At 39.1% G+C, this 21696-nt stretch overlaps 1 protein-coding gene across 1 annotated transcript; it reads right to left on the reverse strand.

Moving 5' to 3' along the window:
- Positions 1-363: 363 nt before the first annotated feature.
- Positions 364-8607, reverse strand: LOC149284589 (popeye domain-containing protein 3-like). Its single transcript, XM_089496454.1, has 3 exons — positions 8117-8607; positions 2259-2367; positions 364-660 (listed from the first exon to the last, which is right to left on the reverse strand). The coding sequence occupies exons 1-3, from the start codon at positions 8605-8607 to the stop codon at positions 364-366; spliced, it is 897 nt and encodes a 298-aa protein (XP_089352580.1).
- Positions 8608-21696: the final 13089 nt, after the last annotated feature.

The following is a 21696-nucleotide window of genomic DNA, read 5'->3' on the forward strand; positions in this document are numbered from 1 at the left end:
TATACATAGTATCAGACTGCCACTGTTAATGACTGCCTGCCTTCATACATGTCAATTTTAAATGGCCAATATTCCGATCTTAAATTATACACCAACGGTTTTACAATGAATTTATTTCAGAAAAGGGTGTATTAAAATACTTTATGTTCATTTACATAGACTATGAAATGTTTTAATCCCACCCTGTTCAAAAACAGTTAACAACAGTTAACACAAATAAGCGATACCCGTCATGAAGATAACAAATGGCACTTTGCAGCCAGTATTACATTTGCATTAGTTAAGTTTGTAATGGGCATCTAAGAATATTTGTCACTTGTTGAGCCAAATTTTCCAATTTCTTTTATGCCAAAGACCAACTAGTTACACTTTGTTGGCTGCGTTTTTCTTTGTAGAGACTTTGTGAACATGGATGGAGGGTGTTGTTGAATGTGCTTTTTCTGGTAATGCCATGTGATAATAGTTAGGTAGTCTGATATCAAATCTAAAACCACTGTCCAAAGAGACCTTCTCATTTAATTCATAGAGTTTATCCGCAATATCACCCCTAATCAACAGTGAAAACAGGCGGCAGATGTAACGGTTTTTGGCAAAAAGTAAATACAGTTTTTTCCTCCTCCAGGTAATGTATCGACACTTTGTTTCTGCAGTCAGGGTTACCTGCAAAACAATATCAAGAATACAGTCACAATTCTACTTTTACATGGCAGTTTCTGTCATAACAGTAACATTACAACACAGCAGTGTTTTGTATATTCATTTTATATTATCCGTGATATTATACATATGATATGATAATGAGGATACTTTTCTGTTATTCTGCACAGCAGGAAAATCTAATGTATTTTATTAAATGTCATGCTAGAAGTTTTAATTACAATGTATAGCAATAGAAGTTGTAGATAGTATTAGTAGTAATTTCACAGGGCAGCATAGATGATCATTGTGTATATATGCATGTGAAATGCATCTGCTGAAATGCTGGTTTTCCATTCGCAGAGCTGGTTTTAAATCATTAACAGGGCAGACTATTAAAAGAGACTGCAGAAAAAAACAAATGGAAATAAACTACCAGAAGAACAAACAAATGTTTATAGTATATAGTTGCATAATGAGTTATATATTATTTCATCAACTGGCTTTATAATGTTTAATTATATTTCATGTATATGTGCTGTTGTTTAGGACATTATTTGCACCCCCACATGATAGAACAGCACTTGTAACTCACTTTGTGTCTTTTGTTTTTCCTACAAACATATTTATCATATATTCGGAATCAAAGTAAAACACATAGCTATATATACTTGAATACATTCATATTCTACATTTACAGCCATAGTAAATTCATAGCAAATGTAATCAGAAAATACATTATATGATCAAAAGTATGACACCTGACCATCACACCTATCTGAACTTGTTGGATGAGGTCCCTAGTAATCTAGTAATTTTACTGGAAACCTTCTCTTTTATATGAAGGTCTGATACAACTGGGTCAACCATGCTCTATCGTGGTTATGTACTTTCTGAAAGTAAAACTGTTATGTTCTACACTACTTGCTATATCCTGTTTACCCATACAGCACTGCAGAATACGATGGTGCTATATAAAACAATAATAATAATTATAAATAGAATGCAAGAAAGATTAGATATGGGGAGGTACAGTCTGATTTATCCTTCAATGGGCAAGTTTGCTTTGGGCTGAGCAAGTTAATTTTGTATACATGTAAGCAGTAAATGTAAGCTCATTTTAGCAAGACCCCCTCAGCTTTTGAATCTTTAAGTCAAGTTTGTTATATGATGCACTGCTTATGTTATGTCCCGTTTACCTATTGTACAGCACTGCAGAATAAATGTACCATGAGAGACAATTGCAACCTACTATTTGAAATAAAATGTTGAATGCACTCTAATTCAACAAGAACATCTAGAATCCAACTGGTTAAGATTTTTCTCTGAACCGTTGTAGATCCATTAAAGTACACTATTTTTAAAACACAGAATTCATTTTCCACATTAGCAAAACTGCATTATCTGCACAATATAAGGATCAAAAAGACACTTAAAGTAAACAGAAAAGGGTACCCGATTCCTGAGCTAATTATATCTTGCAAAGTGTCTGCTCTATGCCAGCAGAAGATATTGTGTATAATAAAAAGACCATACTGCATCTGAACATGGTTTCAGCAGCTCATCAACAAAGCATTAACAGTGTCTCTAGAGTGGATAAAAAACATACTTGTACAGGTTACCTGAAAAATCCCTTCTTCTGAAGGCCTGAGTGAATCCCACTCTGGGGAATCCAAAAATTTCCGAGGAAAAATATAATGGAGAAACTCCCCATCTACGGTTACTCGTATCCTGCCAAATTTGTAAGATATTTAAAATTAGTAAATAGAAATATCATATTACAAATGTTCATAACAGCTCTAAATATCATTGATGGTATAGAACATTATTTACTAATCATTTCACGGATTTAACTCAAGAGGATACATTTAAGTGTAAATGAATATACTTAAGCAGCAACTTTTCAAAATTTTCTGTAAATTAACGCTCCAAAATCAACTTACAATGATATTCTGAAAATTTTAAATGTTCCAAAACGTTATTCCATTTGTAATTGATTCTAGCAAAAGTTGATGTTTAAGGACAACTTTATTCCCTCATGCTAACTTCCTTCTTCCAGTGGACTTCCTGAGCTGTTTATTACTAGTGTCTTGGTGTACTCATGCATGGAAGCCTGTGGCTATAGCACTTGTATGAAGACATTCTGTCTAAGTTGTGTCTAAGATATGATAGTCTATTACAATATCCCTGGGCTTTCCTTGAAACTATTCATGGGTGTCTCTATAAAGTCCATGCCACAGGCTTTCTCCTCAGACTGTTACAGAATGAGGCTTTGTTGGCCATCAAATAGTTGCTAAAGGGCCATGAACTTGTAACCCAGCACTTGAAAATCTAAATACATGAGGACCATTACTGAGTAGAAGAGAGATACAATCAAAACCTCAATCCTAGACAAAAAAGGTCCAGTTTAGCGTCAACAGTGCTCACTTGGAAAGGTTCTATTTCTGTCACTAATAACATGAATGCCAGAGATACTATTCCATTCCCAACCCTGCTCTCCACTAGAAGTAACACAAAGCAGAACGGCCTCTTGTTGTGACATTGACAAGTGTGTGAACAGTGATAAGCATTGGTGGCAAACCTTTCTGAGCTGTCAAATCATATTCTGACATTCAGCCTTTTTTATCAGATCTATGAAAAAATATGACATAAGATATGTGGAACAACGACTTGAAGTGTAAACAGGGTTGTGGGGTTAAAAGGTTGCAAAACCCCTTTTTTTTTGTTCTGGCAACAACATTTAGATATTTCTTAATCCTCTCCATATATAAATGTAATACAATCTTCTGTATATAAGCCACCAGTCGCTGATGATTATTTTTAGCTCCTCACACTCATATTAGTGAAACAGAATATGGTCTGTGTGGATAAATATATATGACGAAAGAGTTAACAAAAGCCGCTTGATCTGGAAACTCAAGATAGAATACTGAATTGCAAGATGGTACTGAACATGCCTCTAAGCATATATTTGTCTTCCAATCATAAGCAATGTGATTATGAAAACAATGATTATAATGCATGACATATTGTTATTTTGTTACTTTTAATGCAATGCTTTAATAAAATAGCGCATAAATTGGAGCATTAACTTCACAGTTTACATGTGATATGTCCAAATCCAACTTTATTTGCAGAATAATTTATGCTGACTGCAGTTTAACAACATATTAATGGGAGTTGTATTGCTGTGTGCTTTATTACTATGAGACCACACACACACACTTCTTCAGCTTCTAGGAAAGATGGATACATATAGAGCAAAATAAATGATCTGCTTTAACATGAGGAAGAAAACAACTTATCACCACCATAAACATTTTATAGGCTATGACACTTTAGGAATATTATTGTTATGGCTCATCTGAATAATTTTTTTTATTGTGATTTACTTAATATTTGAAGTCATAGAAATGAACAGCTTACATATTGCAATATGTGTCCTTTGTGTCCAGTACTGTAACTATAGAGGTCACAGAGACAGGCAATAAATCCCCTATGGCTACTGCTCTTGTATCCCTACAGTCTTGTACCTTGTAGTCCCTAGTAGTTTACAAAGGAAGCTGAAAGCAGCACAGATTTCTCATTTCATGCACCCTGCCAGTTCAAGTATTTTTAGGTACTTGCATGAGAGCCCAGAAGCATGTGGCCGAGTGGTGTGCAGAGGTGTGCTTCATTAAGTGTGCATAAGAAATTCCCAGCATGTACTTGTAAGATTGCAGAATTCCTTTGTAAAAGTAATTTTAATGAAAGATTAAAGGGAAATAGCAACACCTATGGAAATTGTTTTAAAATAAAGGTGACATTAGATACATATGAATAATACAATATATAATCTAAATCCTACTCACATAACAAGACATAGCATTATGGAGTTAATTATTCTGACATCAGAAATATTATGAAGGTGTAACAAATACATATAAATACCATACAAAAAAGGCTTGGCATTAACTCACCAAGGACACACAGCAACTTAATACTCAGTTCTCCAGTGCATCTTAAGTTTTTTGTGTGGTATTTGCCCTTTGGGGGATCTCTTGAGGTGCACTTCAAGTGGAAAAGTTAGTCCAGGCGTTGGCCTCCTTGCTCTCATGTGCCTAGAGGGATACCAATCAGGCCCCACTGACAAGGCCCATGAAGGCTGAAACATATAACTGGGTTTCCCTTGTGCACAAAAGGCTATTTATTACCACATACTATATCTATAATGTAAGTATGGCAGTAAATTGCATAATATTCTCCCCTTGGTAATATCATGGTCTCTTCACCAATAATGCACATAAATTAAGTAATATGTGATAAGTAATAAGATTAGATATATTAGTGTGAATACCATTGTTAATAATAATTATGTTTCATATTGTTTGTTTTGTGGTTGAATTTAATTGATTTTATCTTTTATAGGTCAAATTTATTTTATAATAGGTATTGTGCCACTTTTGTTTTCCCTACTAGATTCAGTTGTTCTTTTGTAGGACTTAATTTTTATCCAGTGCAAGAAAGTATTACAGAGCGCCACAGTAATAAAAATTAAAGGGCCGCATCAACCATCATATGCACTGTGACAGCTGTGTGGTCCTTTTACATTTTCATGTTTTTCAGAATGGGGGTGAGCTATGCAGAGCTCATGGACCCATCTGGGAGGCCCGACGGCGTTTATCTCTGTACGGGACCAAACCTTCGGTGGAGGTAATCCTCGCAGTGATTAGAGAGATGGATCGGCTCCGGACTCAAGTATATGAATAGTGTGGACAAGGGCTGTTTGAGCTCGAAAAACAGCCTATTCCAGAGTATGTGGCAGTGGATGGGACTGCGGTCTCCACTGGCACCAGCCCAACAGAAGAGCTGGCATCCGAGCAGAAGCACCAGGGAGGGGATGCAGGCGGCATCACTCCCCAGCGGGTGGGTGAGTGCCCGAGAGATGGCGCAGCTGGCCAATCTCCCCAGTGGCAGCTCACAGACCCAGCACGGAAGAACCTGTCCTCGCTCCCCAGCGGCTGATCCCAGTTGAGGGAGCTGGGGATATCGTCCTCCCTCCCCAGCGGCTGACAGATATCCAGGGAGATGCGGCAGCCGGCCCATCTCCCCAGCGGCAGAAGGAGCACCAGGGAGGGGGTGCAGGCGGCATCCCTGCCCAGCGGCTGATTGCATACTCGGGATATGGCACAGCCAGCCAGTCTCCCCAGCGGCAGTGCCCAAGTATGGGATGGGAGGAACCAGTCCTCTCTCCCCAGCGGCAGATTAAAATCGAGAGATCTGAGGGTATTGTCCCTCCTGCCCAACGGTTGGCAGATATCCAGGGAGATGCAGCAGCCGGCCCATCTCCCCAGCGGCAGAAGGAGCACCAGGGAGGGGGTGCAGACGGCATCCCTCCCCAGCGGTTGAGTGAGTATCTGGGAGATGGCGCAGCCGGCCAGTCTCCCCAGCGGCACCAGGAGCACCAGGGAGGGGATGCAGGCGGCATCACTCCCCAGCGGCTGAGTGAGTACTCGGGAGATGGCGCAGGCGGCCAATCTCCCCAGCGGCAGCTCACAAGTCCGGGAGCGGAGGAACCTGTCCTCCCGCCCCAGCAGAAGATCCCAATTGAGGCAGCTGAGGATATCGTGCTCCCTCCCCAGTGGCTGACAGATGGCCTGGGAGATGGCACAGCCGGCACATCTCCCCAGTGGCAGGAGCACCAGGGAGGGGGTGCAGGTGGCATCACTCCCCAGCTTACAGGTGGTCCAGGGTATATGGATCTGCTTCATTATCTCGTTATTGTTGTCCATTAATGGGGCTCTTGGTTAGTGGATGTTAAAAAAATAGCACTTTACCTCAGCATAGATAAAGACTGGGCCCTTCTTCCTGTCTCCTCGTACCAGTATAACATTTTTTAGAAAGGGCCCTTCCGACCTGGATCGGTGCAGTCCAGGTCGGAAGGGCCCTTTCTAAACAATTTTGAACAGGCACAGGGAGGTCATATATATATATGTGTATATATATATATATATATATATATATATATATATATATATATATAAGCATGGATGTGTACTTGTGTGTGCGTATGTGTGAGCTTGGATGTGTACTTGTGTGTGTGTGCATGGATGTGTAAGTCGGGTGAGATGGTGTGTGTTAGTGAGTATGAGTAAGTGTGTGTAGTTTGTGTGTTTGTGGACTGGAGGGGTAGGGCCAATGATTGCACAGATTAGCTGTTGAAGTTGGGGGACCCGGCGGGAATTTTCGCACCAGGGCCCCGCGGTGTCTAGTTACGCCCATGGACAAACACATCAATGTTTATCTAGGGTGTGAAAGCTGTGAAGGAATTCTTAGAGCTACTAGAATGCTCTTTATAGAAGCCAAGCTTGTATACTGATCATGCACCCTGCAACTTCATAGTTCAAGGGGAATAATGGTCTTTGATGCATACTTGTTGTTTTACAATACCAGAAAGTTGGTTCAAAGGGGTTTCAGATAAAAGTGCTATTTTTCTAAGTACTTCAGAGAAACAAATGCACTATATGCCACTGGTATAAGAGGTGGAGGTTAGGGCCCCCCTCAAGGAGTTTTTGCCATAAAAGCTGATTCATAGTGTTTCTCCTGTGTTAACAGAAAGACAGTAGCAGAGGAGAGAATGCGTCATCCACACTGGGTCTCTGTATAAACAATGTATGAATTAAGACATGTTTGGATTAAAAGATCTTTGCAAGACAAAATATATTTCCCTTTTTAACATTAAGAGGATATAAATATATACACACACACACACAACCTTTCAAATGTTTGGTGTCACTTAGCTCTTTTCATGTTTTCTAGCTGTGCTAATTGCAAAAGGGTTTAGTACTTGAAGGGTTCACACTTGAATTAGTGAACAGCATGCCATTGGAACACAGTAGTGATGGTTACTGATAAATGGCCTCTGTACACATATGAAGATGTTCGAAAATCTGCCACTTTCAGCTACATTAGTCATTTACAATATTCTTTTTTACATTTTTGATTACCGGTATATTTCAAATACTGCATTTTGGTTAACTTAACAAATGTGTTGTTTAGCGACACAATTGGACAGTTTTGCTTCAGACTTTTGGGGTACCTCTTTGACTCAGGTTATTACATTTTCTCTTACATTCAATTATACTATCTATGCACTAGTGTGGGATGTAGGTTAACAAAAGGTTACTTTTCAGACATCTTCCAATGTAAAACCATTACATGACCTCTCCTAGACAGAAATTAAACTGCTGTTTTCAAGGTAGAAATCTATAAAAAAAAACTGTGTTAAGAAACAGTGGAGTTATAAAACAAACTATAAGATATTCATGAAACCTAAGTACTTTTAAATGTTAAGTTGTTTAATTACTAATAACAAATGTAGTACAACTTGAAGCTTGAGGAAATGCTTAAGTATGACATTTGCCAGTCGATGCAGGGCTATATTCGTCATTATTGACAACAGCTCTAGTGCCAGCATTAGGAAATCAAAAACTATACGAACCTTCCAGAAATAAGTAAAGAGAGTTTGTCAATGGGAGTCTTTCCTTGGACTGCATAACAATGTTCCCTTTCCAATGTGACCACTTCAGCGTTACAATAAGATATTATCTTCCGAAATACAGTTAAGGAGATCCCCAGTGGTTGAAAGACTGCACTGTATACGTCAAGTAACTCTTTGTCAAATGTCACACTCCTTAGCTGATAGGCAATGTGTATAATCTGCATAATACAGATCACAAGAAGGATGAAGTTCCATGAGAAGACATCTGCGGCACAGACATCCAGCCAGGCCCATATACAGGTGCAAAGAAAGCTCAAAGCAAAAAAAACATATCCATACAGCAGTCCAAAAAACCCACTTCCACCCATGCAGCCCAATACAAAAAGAATACTGGCTAGGTGATAAATGGATCCCTCCGTCTCTTGCTTCCAGTCCGCACACACTGGGTGTCCATTTACAAGGCTCTCCCAAAAACTCACATTTTCTCCCATGGCTGTGGTTAGCAGGTATGCTTCTACATCAGGACAGCATCGTTATTTTAACTTTGTTGCCATTTCCAGATGGTAAACTGTTTCTTTGCAATTACACATTTTTGAGATTCTCCAATATAATGGCATTCATTATCGAAGACTATCAGTAGGTTATGACGCCTCTTCATGATGCCTCGGCTTGGCTAGGTTAACCTGATACCAAAACACAAAACAAAAAAGTGTTGTCAACATCTTCAGTACTTGAGAAAATGTAAAAAATATATATTCTCAGCTCAGATTGAAAACTCTGACACAGAGTGATACATGCTCTATCACATTCCAACATACTTAAAAATATGCCTATACAGTACAGACGTCTTTATACTATGACATCTCTCAAGCAATCATGTTTCTATCACAGACCATTCTCCAGCAAGACAACATAACACCCTTTTCTTCTTATTGTTATTCCTTCCCAAGATGGGAAGGAAGATACTAGGGTTCTGGTTTATTCACTAAAGTGTGAGTTTGCAAAATAGATTCAGCTTTAAGAGGGGTTGACCCTTAGACGTTTCTATTCTGGTGGGGGGGTGAACTGATGCTGGAAAATGTATATTTACATTTTTTAGATGACTTTCACTAAATCTCACTGATTTATCTATGCATTACAAAGGATCAACCAAGCTCTTCTTGGTCATTCATAATGCAAGATGAACTAAAACTAGCCTGCAAATTCCAGATTTAGTGACTATACATCATTATTAACTATACAAAATGGACTTCATTGTCTGCTAGGTTTTTTTTTCCATTGTTACCCAATCGTAACTGAATATTTGAAAAATATATTTTTATATATATATATATGTCCTGATGAAAGTCAGTAATGACTGAAACGTCGACTTGACTTTGAATAAAATGAAATTGTCTATTTAAAGACCTGGAGTGCTGACCATCTTTTTGAAAGTGTTTTACATGGAAACTGCTGGTTACTAGCACCGGGCTTGGAATATTTGGAATGGTGTGCAATGGACTCTGTGAGTAAATATATATATATATATATATATTTCTCAGTTGCAAGCTCCTCCGCTGACAATCTTTGTATTGATTATTTGTAACTATATGTTAGTAGGAAATAAAAAATATATGGTTGCAAGCTGGACGATACTAAAAGTGAATGGTAACTATTTACAAAATCATTGGTGTTATTATTAAAAAAATAAATTGAGTTAGATTAGATTAGCTATTTAGATCGAATGCTCTGTGCTAAATAGCCAAACTTGCCTATATGGGCAATTCATTTTTTATGTATATTATAAGTATATTATGTATAATAGTTAAGCAAACTAATACTGTTGCTTTTATCCCTTACCTCCATATTTTTGTAACAACTAATATTATAAATTATTTATATTGTCCCCATTCACATTATTTCAACCACACACTCTATTACCTCCCAAGTGATGCCCTGTGGCTAGATATACAAATTACAAAGCCCATTAGCGCGGGCTGCCACTAGATGTAAATATGCTGCCGAATGCATAACCCTTTGTGAATTTATCGAAGTTCAAGCAATAAATGTGCTTCGAACTAAGGAAAATAGCAGCCTATTTCAAGATCAGATAGCATTAATAAGTAATGATCTTCAGCTCTGGGGTAATAGGTATCCTTTGCTTTACTTTCTCGTGCTGGTGAATGCTTTTGCCCTCTGACAGATAGAGCAGAAATAGCTGGAGAGACAAGATTGGTTTACAAATGAGACACAAGAAAAAAGCTTCACCCATTAGATAATCATTTTTAAAGTGCCCTTGTAGGTTTTGCAGAGGTTGTTGTCAGAAACTGGCATGTGAGGTTTCCAAAGTATGTTTTCTTGCAAATACCTTACAAATACAGTAAAAAAGAGACATAGTATGGGTTACCTAAAAATATCTCGCAATCTTTTGCTAACCTATAACTTGCATTGCTGGTTGATAATTGTGTTAGGCACAGTTCAAAAACAGGCGGGGGCTAGATCTGAACTACTACTAGATGAAATCTACACGAAATCAGTGACCTGTGATGTTGCTTATATTGTAGAACATCATACATTTATATGTTCCATTATATAAGACCAAAAGAAATGAGCACATATTGTTGCCCCAACAGAAGGCCATGGTGTTTATTTTGATGTATACGTTAAAATAACATAGAATTATATATTTTGTTAAGTTCATTAATTGGTTTGAATGTCTGAAAACAAGGAGGGAGCCCCAACGAAACCTCCAAATTTGATTTTTTTTCTCACTCACTCACTCACTCACTCTCTCTCTCTCTCTCTCTCTCTCTCTCTCTCAACCTTCTCCGAAAGCCGCTTCCGTGTCTCTGTTTCAACATCTCTTCTGCAGGTCTGTGGCTCCACTTCTTCCCTTTCTTATTTTCTGCTGGCCCGGTTCACCACGTGGTGAGGGAATGGGGAGAGGTTGCTCTTGTGATGTAGGTTCCGCCATGTTACAGAAGTGCTCGCAAAAGGCCCGAATAATTCAGACAGAGGAGCAGAGTGCAGTGGACCAGCGGAATAGAAGAAACAGAGAAGAAGCAGAGCTGCAGAGAAGGAGACGTAAAAGCGGCGGCATGGAAGCAGCTGACAGAGAAGACAGGGAGACATTGAGAGAGAGAGAGAATGACTTTTGTTTCAGAATAAAAAAAAAAGTTTTCCAAATTTTGTCCAAATCGAATGGACCAAAAAACTAAACAAATTATTTGTCCAGGTCATTTTTGGTTCATGTGCACAAGTCTAACATAGAATGTGTACATAAACGCGACATATGTGCATCACATATCAACAAGAAATGTGCTAATGTGTTTACTGCTCATAGTTATTAGTACCCAATATGTTTCTGATGTATGATTTCCTTGTAACTTTCCAGAATAAGAAAAAAAAATAATCAATAAGTCATTGATGGCATGGGAGGTAACACAGTAAACAGAAAAAGGAAAGATTAAACCCAGTACAGAGTATTCATTAAAAGAAGAATGCTTTCTGTACTGAGAACATTTAAATAGACATTCTTCAAAACAAAGACAGCAAAAACCTGATCTGGCTATTCTTGCCTGAAGCCACCAATCTGTGGCAGGAAATGTGTTACCATTGAAATCAATTACAGCATTTTGTAAACATGCAAAGGGGGATCTAAACAGACCCTAAACCACAGTGTTTCCTAAAACAGGTTTTGGAGCTTACTATAAACGAGTATATCATGTTTAGGCACATATGTTCAGCCTAACACATTTCTTCCAGGGCATTTAGCTGGTGGGTGTGGAAAGGGGCAAATGCAATACCTGGGAACTTCTGGGCTCCAGCTACCTACCCTTGCGGGACGTGGCCAAGACTGCCCACTGACATTGGTGGGGGGTCCTGCTGATGTTGGGGGCATTCCTGCTGATGTTGGGGGCATTCCTGCTAAGGAAACACCCCCATTTAAAAGGGAAAATGGGCCTGTAAAGACACTGCTGCGGCAACACAGAGGATTCTGGTGTTGACCCGGAGAACTGCTGTTCTATCAGAGTTCTTCGGGTCAAAGGAAATGCATATATGTTTAGATGTAATAGATTCTGCATTTGGAAAACAGACAACACGCCTGTCATATGAATTAAAATGGTTGGAATGACTCTTTAAGAAAAAACTATTATTTGAAATGGATATTATAGGATGTAGCCATTATACATTTATCATATATATATACATTTAACACATATTATGACTATAATGAAAGATAACCTAGAAGTTTATGATTACATATTTGTATATGCATTATATTTGTATGCTGCATATGCATAACATTGCAAAGCACATTATGTATTCCATGTCTATCTCTCTAGCAGACATTACATCTCCCCTATACAGTTATCTGTATAGTTATGTGTTTTGCTTTTAATAGAGACTTCAAATGTATGTAGCCTCCTCAATCATTATGGACATTATATGATTGTATTAACTAGAACCCAGTCTAAAAAAGTTAAACAACAGTAGCTTCATATTTAACTTTTCTAGTTCATGTTCACCAACTGAGAACAAACTTAAGCCTTCTAGAGCTGCCCGTATTTCATTGGCCCTCTTATTGGTTTAGTCAAGGATACATCTTTGTAGTAAGCTGTTTTCGGAGGTAATTTGGGGGTTTTGTAAAATTTACTTGTGATCAGCGACACATTTAGTGTGCATATTAATCACCAAAAGACTATGAAGCTCAACCACCCAGCTAAACCATAATTAGTGTTAATAGTGGTTGAAAACCCATTTTGTGATTCATCTTCTGGGCAAATCCCCACATAGCGATCAAGGATTCTAGATTGCAACCGATAAAAACAAGCTTAATTGAAATCAAGTAAGTCAGTGAGGTTTGCAGAGTATTAGTCAGACTTACATTGATATATTATTATAAGTACATTCCAGACCATAAAAATGCTCTAGAATCCAGAAGGCATATTTAAAGAAATTTAATGCAAAGCTTCAGGAAAAATAGAACAAACAATATTGATTGTAATCTCGTTTGAGCAGGGCCCTCCTCACCTGTTGTCTCTGTAAGTCAAATTGTTATGTTACATACTACTTGTTTTGTCCTGTCCACCCATTGTACAGTGCTTCAGAATTTTATGGCACTATATAAAACAATAAATAATAACAATAATAATATTGTCATACAGGGGCGTGCTGGGCCAGGGGGGCAGGGAGACAATTACTCCCAGGCCGCCCTGAATCTAAATAAAACGGCCGTGCAGCCTCCCACTGAAAACAGCACTTTAACCCCTTGATGACAATTGCCGGTCCGGGCACGTCACGGAAAAACATGTCGTTAACGACAAATGACGTGCCAGGACCGTCATTTGTTAAAACGGGTAAGAAAATCGATCCGTGATCGATTTTTTTACCCAAACGGCGTTGCTGTAATGCCTCGACCTCGAGGCATTCAGCAACGCCACGATTGGCATCAGGGGCCATGTCTGGCCCCTCCCCGGGGCGTCAACATCCGCCATACAAAGTATGGCGGCGGACGCCCGTTTTAAAAGCGTTTAGGAGGCGATCAACGATCACCTCCTAAACTTAAATGGTGTCGCTGGAATGCCTCGATCAGGAGGCATCCAGCGACACCAAACACTTACCTTAGGATGGACTGTGACCGCTCCGGAGAGCGGTCACAGCCGCAGCTGCCAGTGATCTTCGCCATCAGCAAGATGGCGGCGGCCCGGGAAAAAAAACAATAAAGACGAAAAAGTTTGCTAGAGAACTCTGGCTCCACTTGCAGGTTGAATACAGGTACTGCATGCAAGTCAATGGAGCCCAGCTTTCTAATCACAGTGTGATTAGTAAAAATAAATTAAAAAATAAAATAAAATTAATAATAATTAGAAAAAAATAGTAAAAAAAAACAGTACAATGTAAAAATAATTTCCCTCTGATGTCACTATCAGGGGAACCTTCAAGTTAAAAATGTTTTAAAAAAGGCAAAAAAAATTAAAATATATATATAAAAAATATATTTTTGTGAGCAAGTCCTAAAATTAGCACATTAGCTTAAAACAATTCTCGCATGGAAAGAGTTAAAATACTGGCATATTAAATGCCCATGGGGTGTCTACTAAAAATTTATGATTTGATGGAGTAAATTGAATTGGCCGGATTCAACAATGTCCCAATTAACACGGGGGGGAAGGATGGCCACACATCTAATTTCCAATTAGAAAAATGCACACGTACCAAATGTGGTCTTTTAGTTCCCCCCAAAAATGACAAACCCAATCATGTGGGGTATCACTGTACTTAGGAGATGTTGCTGAACACATATTGGGGTGTCGTGTGACAGCGGCATATACCAGGAGCTGTAAATTCATACATAAAGTAGGTGTGTGTGGGAAAAATACACACAAAAGAATACTACTGCAAACTTTGAAAAAATGCTGGTGGTAAAATGTGTGCATGCAAAGAGTTAAAATACCAGCATTTAAAATACCCTATGGTGTCTAGTTTTCAAAAATATATGGTTTTGTTGGGCACACTGAAATGGCCCGGCTCAAAGATGTACCAAATAGGGCATAGGCAGTGGATCCCCAAATGCCAAAGTTCAACATTGAAAAATGTGCATGTCCCAAATGTGGCCCTTTTGCCCCCAAACAGCCAGGCAAAATCATTCATGTGGGGTATCACTGCGCTCAGGAGATGTTGCTGAACACATATTGGGGTGTTTTGTGATAGTGACATATACGAGAACTTTTTAATTCATACCTGAATGAAAATGTGTGTGACAAAACAAATGCAAAAAAATGACTACCACAAAGTTTGACAAAGACTGGTGGTAGATATGGTGCATGGAAAGAGTTAAGATACTAGCATTTGAAATACCCTGGGGTGTCTAGTTTTCAAAAATATATGGCTTTATTAGGCATACTGAAATGGCCCAGCTCAAAGATGTACCAAATAGGGCATGGGGAGTGGATCCCCAAAATCATTCATATGAGGTATCGCTGTACTCAGGAGATGATGCTAAACACATATTGGGGTGTTTTATGATAGTGACATATACCAGAACCTGTTTATTCATATCTAAAGTAAAATGTGTGTGAAAAAACAAATGCAAAAAAAATTACTACCATAAAGTTTGACAAAGGCTGATTGTAATATGATACAATCAAAACAATGTCATCTAAAGAAAGCCCTTCTTGTCCTGAAAAAAACAATATCTAATGTGTGTGGGTTCAGTAAACGGGAAAGAAGAAAATTACAACTAAACACGAGCAGCGCAGAAATGTTAAAACGGCCATTGTCACGAAGGGTACAAAAAGTAAAATCAGCCTTTGTCACGAAGGGGGTTAAGCATGCCCCCCAACTGATTTGGGTGGGACAGTCCAGATTTTGGGTCTCTGTCCCGCTGTCACGGCTATCCCTAACTTTGTCCTGCTTTGCAGGAGCAGAGGTAGGTGAGAGCTGTTCTCACCTCCACTGCAGCTTCAGGGGACGGCACAGCCACCCGATCAGCAGCTGCAGGACTAGTTGGGAGATCACTATCTCCCTCTAGTTGGCTCAACATTAGGGAGCAAATAATGCTGAGCGATGGTATATAACATCATCCCTGCACTCTGCAGCAATAGCCTGCGTGTAGTGATGAGGGAGCAGTAAAGCAAGGTCTGGAGTGACAGGCCTCGCTCTCCCACAGGATGGAGGATGAAGAATGAAGGAAGAAGGATGGTGGAAGAGGTAAGAGATGAGGAGAAAGGGGTGTAATAGCAGTGTATATGAATGTATATGTTTGTAAGCTTGTGTGTGTGTGTACGGACAGGTGTGTGTAAGAGTAGTATAGGTATTTGTAAGCTGTGTGTAAGGGCAGTATATGTGTGTGTGTAAGCACAATGCACGTCTATATGTGTGTGTAAGGGCAGTATATGTTTATGTGTGTGTGTAAGGGCAGTGTATTTGTATATGTGTGTAAGGGCACTGTATGTGTATATGTATATTTATGGGCAGGTGTGTGTAAAGGCAGTGTGTATGGAGAGGCATGTGTAAGGGCAGTGTATGTGAATATGTGTGTGTAAGGGCAGCGTATGTGTGTGTATGGACAGGTGTGTAAGGGCAGTGTATGTGTGTGTAGAAGCAGCGTATGTATACGTGTGTGTAAGGGCAGTGTATGTGTTTATGGGCAGGTGTGTGTAAAGGCAGTGTGAAAGGGTCCTGGGAGGGAGGCTAACATTAGCCTTTTTTTAATTAAAAAAAAATCTCTGCTGTTTTTGACTACTGTTCCAATGATACTCAGTCAGCATTATGGTGGACACCTGGCTGACTGAGAATCATAGGAATTGTAGTTCACAGCTAGCATTTGCAGCTTTACTGTTGACTGTACTAACCATGATGCTCAGCCAGCATCATGGAAGCAGTATGTCTGGCTGAGCCTCATGTGAACTGTAGATGATATGACAGGTGTTAGTTGTGAATTTAAACTCCCACGATGCCTAGTCATGTGGACACCTGGCTGGCTGAGCATCATGGGAATTGTAATTCACAGCTAACATCTACTGTGAACTGCACTTCCCATGACGCTCAGCCAGCATCATGGAAGCAGTATGTCTGGCTGAGCCTCATGGGAATTCAATGTGTTCTTTATTTGTAATAAGCATGACTGTGTTGACAAAAATGTAAAGTGTTTTAAGTAGCGATGCAAGCACTGCATTGTAAAGTGCAATTGTATTAATGAGTTTCGCGGGAGCCCAAAAAACAGTGTCCCTCTTTCACATTTTGAAATGTTGGGAGGTATGTTTAATGCGGGGCAAAAGCTTGCAGCACCAGCGGTGGGCTGGCCAGTCTGTGGGCGAGTTTTACAGCGGCAGAAAGACACGCCGGCTGCTTTGAAATCATTAAGCAGCCGGCGTGCCTGCACCATGCAGCTCAGTGCCTCAGTGAGGCTCTTCGTCCCGCCCCTTTGAGGACGCAACGTGCCGCTCTAGGGGGCGGAGTCACACGGAACAGCTCCTCATGACAGCTAGAAGAGCATGTAGTTGGAGAGCCGTCTGCAGGGAAGAAAGGCAGCAGAAAAGTAAGTATGAAAAAAAATAGTTGGGAATAAGGGGACCCATATTCAAAGATAGGTGCCTTGGGGCAACAATTAAATACAAAACAATGGTGGCTGGGGGGTATAAGTACACAACAGGGTGGTTGGGGCATCACATAAATCAATACACAAATAGGGGTGGGTGGCTGAGGGGAATACACATGGGTACATTAACCAGAACAAAAGGGGGCATCAATACACAAGGGAGGGGGGCTGGCTGGGGACATCACATAAATCAAATACACAAGGGTGTGGGGGAATAGATTAAAACCAAAGGGGGGCCTGACCAGGGCATCAATCCACAAAGGGTAGAACACACTAAAAACAAACCAGTGTGAAAAGCATTTTTTATACTTTGTGTATATTAACCTGTACTGATGTGGGTGTCAGTGTGGCAGAGCCTGTCCTGGTGTGTGTGTCTGGGTGTCAGAGCCTGTCCTGATGTGTGTGTTTGGGTGTCAGTGTGGCAGAGCCTGTCCTGATGTGTGTGTTTGGGTGTCAGTGTGGCAGAGCCTGTTCTGGTGTGTGTGTTTGGGTGTCGGTGTGGCAGAGCCTGCCCTGGTGTGTGTGTTTGGTGTGTCGATGTTGCAGAGCCTGTACTGGTGTCAGGGCAGGCTGGGGACAAAGATGGCTCACACTGGGTTGTTTAGGGACAAGTTGGCTCATGCTGGGCTGTTTGGGGACAAAGCTGTCTCACTCTGGACTGTAATTTGTTTGTGTAATCTGGGTGCTGGTCTGGTTCTATGTGGGCAGTGTGGATGTCAGGGCTGGCCTTTGAGGTGTGCAAACTGTGATCTATGCCTGTAATTTAGGGGGTTTTATCTATACCTTTAATGCCGAGTTTACATGTGATTTCCAGTTAATTTATACCTGCAAAACTGGGTTTGTGTGTTATTCTGTTGATCTGTATCTGCTATGCTATGTTTCCATACATTATTGTTGATCTGTATCTGCTGTGCTATGTTTCCATACATTATTTTTGTATACCTTTAAATACAGGATTTGTGAGTCTTATTCAGTTGATCTATACATGTGTTGTTTATTTGATCTCTATCTGAACTACAGAGAGGAAAGAAAAGAGAGGCATGGCTTAGTGAATGAGGGGACAAAGAGATGATTAGGGGGGAGAGGATCTCTCAAAGTCACGCTCAGGGTCAGAAGGAGGGAAGACTTCACTGACTCTCACAGTCTTCCCCTAATCTGCAGTCAGTGTGGCAAATATTTTCTTTTTTTTGGTTCGGGAGCGGAGGCCCAAGGAAATGCTTGCCTACGGTCAGATTTTTCAATATTTAATATTTTCCCTATATTTAATGTATTAAATGTACATTATTTTTACAAATGTTTCAAGTTATATATTATTGTACTTGTTTGCAAAAAAAGAGATGGGGAGAAAGTGGGGTAGGGGATAGTGAGGAAAGAGGTATCTGATGGGGAAAATGCCCATTTTATACCCAGATTTATAGGGGTTCCTACACCCATGCTGGTATGCATATTTAGTCATCTGTTACCTGGCACTTTATTTTCATTAGGAATAAATTTTATTTTTACTTATCCAGAGATAAAACGCCCTCCTGAATTCGTAGTCACTTCAGAGGACAAAACTTTCTAGGCCCAGAAATTAGTTATTTACTCTATTTTAATTTGCATATTTTATTAAAAAGTATAAATGGCAGTAGATTGTGGCTTCAGGCATCACATGTATGATGACTTATTTTTAGTGTACTGATATACTCCCAATCCCATCACATTACATCAATATGCGTTAGAAAATAAGGAAAAGATGGGCACGGATGGTGGGCTGATTTGGTGGCGCAACGGGCCACTTGACTAGACTTGCCCCCAGGCCTTAGGCTGCCAGTCCTCCCCAGTTGTCATATGTAATGACAGCACCCACACCGAATATTACTCATGAATCTGAATAAATAGTGAATGTATCAAATTAGGTAATATTTAGACTTGTGGATTCGGATTTGTACAAATTAAAATTTTATTTAAATTAGCAAATTTCATTTATTCATACTAATGTCGAGTTATTTTCTCTATCACTGTCTCTCACACACTCTCACATACACAGTGGCTCCATCCTTTTGTGGAAGTACTCCAAGAGATCAGAATAATGCAGATGGTAAAAAAATCAAATAATTAAGTAAAGTGCAACTTATAACACACCTCGTGAAAAAAACACTTTAAATTTCCACAAAAATAATACAAATAACAATAAACATAAAGGTGTAAGCGCACATGCCCCAATACACAACCTTAGAGTAAATCTATATATACTTGCATAAAATGTGGTATAGGCCTCTCTTTTAGCCCTGTAACTAGAGACACAGATAGATCATAGTGTAACCCATAAATGCAATAGTGATTGTAACGGGGTATAGAATAGACTCACATGGGATAGAGCCGTGAACAGGCTCTATATAAACAGCTCCAGGTACCCACTTGGGGTGTAAACGAAAGGATGCCTTCCTTCTGAACCCACTCCAGGTAGTAAAAGGATCCACACAGTTCTTTTCCTTCTGGATTCTTTTATTATTAAAATAAGGAAAACTAGGTATAAAAACCTATATTTCCCCAAACATAAAAAATATATTTAAAAACACTAAATGTGTTTAAATATAAACAGCTCCAGGTGCCCACTTGGGGTGTAAACGAAAGGATGCCTTCCTTCTGAACCCACTCCAGGAAGTAAAAGGATCCACACAGTTCTTTTCCTTCTGGATTCTTTTATTATTAAAATAAGGAAAACTAGGTATAAAAACCTATATTTCCCCAAATATAAAAAATATATTTAAAAACACATTTTATGCAAGTATATATACAGATTTACTCTAAGGTTGTGTATTGGGGCATGTGCGCTTACACCTTTATGTTTATTGTTATTTGTATTATTTTAGTGGAAATTTAAAGTGTTTTTTTCACGAGGTGTGTTATAAGTTGCACTTTACTTGATGATTTGATTTTGTTATACTTGTTGGGCATGTTGTATATAAATATTATTCATATTAAAGTTAATATTGCCTATGCTTTAATAAAAACATAGAACATACTATACATCAAGGTGTTTTAATTCTCTCTTACTTCTGTGGAAAAAAATACTGTGAAAATTCAAAGCCCTATCACTGAGAACTCTCCTGAAGTTTCCAGTTCTCCCACTCAATAGCCACGGATTAGGACGACACTCGGGTCAAGATGTCTGTTGCATTATGCTCATCCCAGGCCCAGTAACTGTGTGTTATTTGTATGGGGTGTCCATAAGGTATTATCACATTACAAAACCCTGGCAGTAACAGGACAGTAACTGGTTATTCTTTAACTCTTTTTAGCTGCAACTGTAAATATTTCATGAACATGGATTTTCTATTAGGTACCCAGCTAGGTGGCTTCTAATAGGAAGCCCAAGTTTAATAACTTAAAAACACCACTTCCCAGCACTTTACCCAACAAAAGATGGCTATAGAAAATTACTCATTGCAGGCTCAGCTACTAAATGTAGTGATTGCATAAGCATTAATTTTAATGACATTTATGCATTATTCATTTGTGTGAGTAAAAAAAAAAAAAAGAAAAACAAGTAAAACAAATAAGAAAAAATATATGATTTTATATAACCCATAATTTATATGTAACCCATTACCAAAAATCTATATCAACATACATTTTAAATAAAATCTGAAATACTTCAATGTGTTGGCCCCCTGCCTCTGTATTGACACAGATTGGGCCAACGCTCTAAAAGGGTTTAGTCTATAGAGACTTTCCATTGCCATAACAAAATGCTAACCCACTACTTTATAATAGCTCTGCAGCAGCCATTCCACCTGCCCACAATATGTGTAAAAAGCACTATTCCTCCAGGAAATATGTTTTACTGTCCATTGGAGGCATGTTGTGCTTTTGTATCATCTTGTTACTAACCCTACATATCATCTTTTTAAAGGTTTTTGTAAAATAGTATTATAAATATTTTCTTAATTTGTGTAGCTCCAGAACAATGTCCAGCACTGTGGGTAATACAATACATACTAAAGATAACAAATAAATATACAGAGTGTACAGAATTTGATCAAAGGCTCGGCAATTTAGGAGAAGGTCTGGGGAAGTGCTTTCAGAAAAATATAGGAAATAAGCCAAATCAGAAGTTTCATAAATTGCTTACCTATAAAGTTCAAATTTTGTTATTTATCATAATACAAATGTTCTTTGTGGCCGATTCATAGGAAAGGGCCTGGGGCCCCTGAATCATGGGGTTTACTGCACCCAGGTGCCTCTTTAAGCATCCAAGTTGCTTGCAGTGGCGGGCTCGCCAGGGAAGCAGAAGTGCATAAGGTCTGTTCTGAAGAGAGCTGCGTGCACAGTAAACTGCTAGCTGTAACAGGGAAGGTGTATGTATATACATAGATAACTGATACAGAAGTGTAATTTATTGGAGGTATATATACCGTTATAATGTATCTGTTTGTCTTAGTCTGTGAACTCTAGTCTTGTCAAACTCCTTGAATATAAGTATTGCGTGAAACGTTGCGTAAAATGTTGGAAC

The sequence above is a fragment of the Sceloporus occidentalis genome, unplaced genomic scaffold, assembly GCF_023333645.1.
Source record: "Sceloporus occidentalis isolate IW3139 unplaced genomic scaffold, rSceOcc1.0.p SCAF_90, whole genome shotgun sequence".
In the NCBI taxonomy this organism is placed as follows: Eukaryota; Metazoa; Chordata; class Lepidosauria; order Squamata; family Phrynosomatidae; genus Sceloporus; species Sceloporus occidentalis.

What these genes read in the sequence shown, in the direction of transcription:
- LOC149284589 (XM_089496454.1), bottom strand. Translation starts at nt 8,607, where the DNA reads ATGGGAGAAAATGTGAGTTTTTGGGAGAGCCTTGTAAATGGACACCCA. An exon ending in TCTTTACTTATTTCTGGAAG is followed by an intron (nt 2,368 to 8,116) that starts GTTCGTATAGTT and finishes CAAATTTGGCAG; the next exon opens with GATACGAGTAACCGTAGATG. An exon ending in CAGAAGAAGGGATTTTTCAG is followed by an intron (nt 661 to 2,258) that starts GTAACCTGTACA and finishes ATTGTTTTGCAG; the next exon opens with GTAACCCTGACTGCAGAAAC.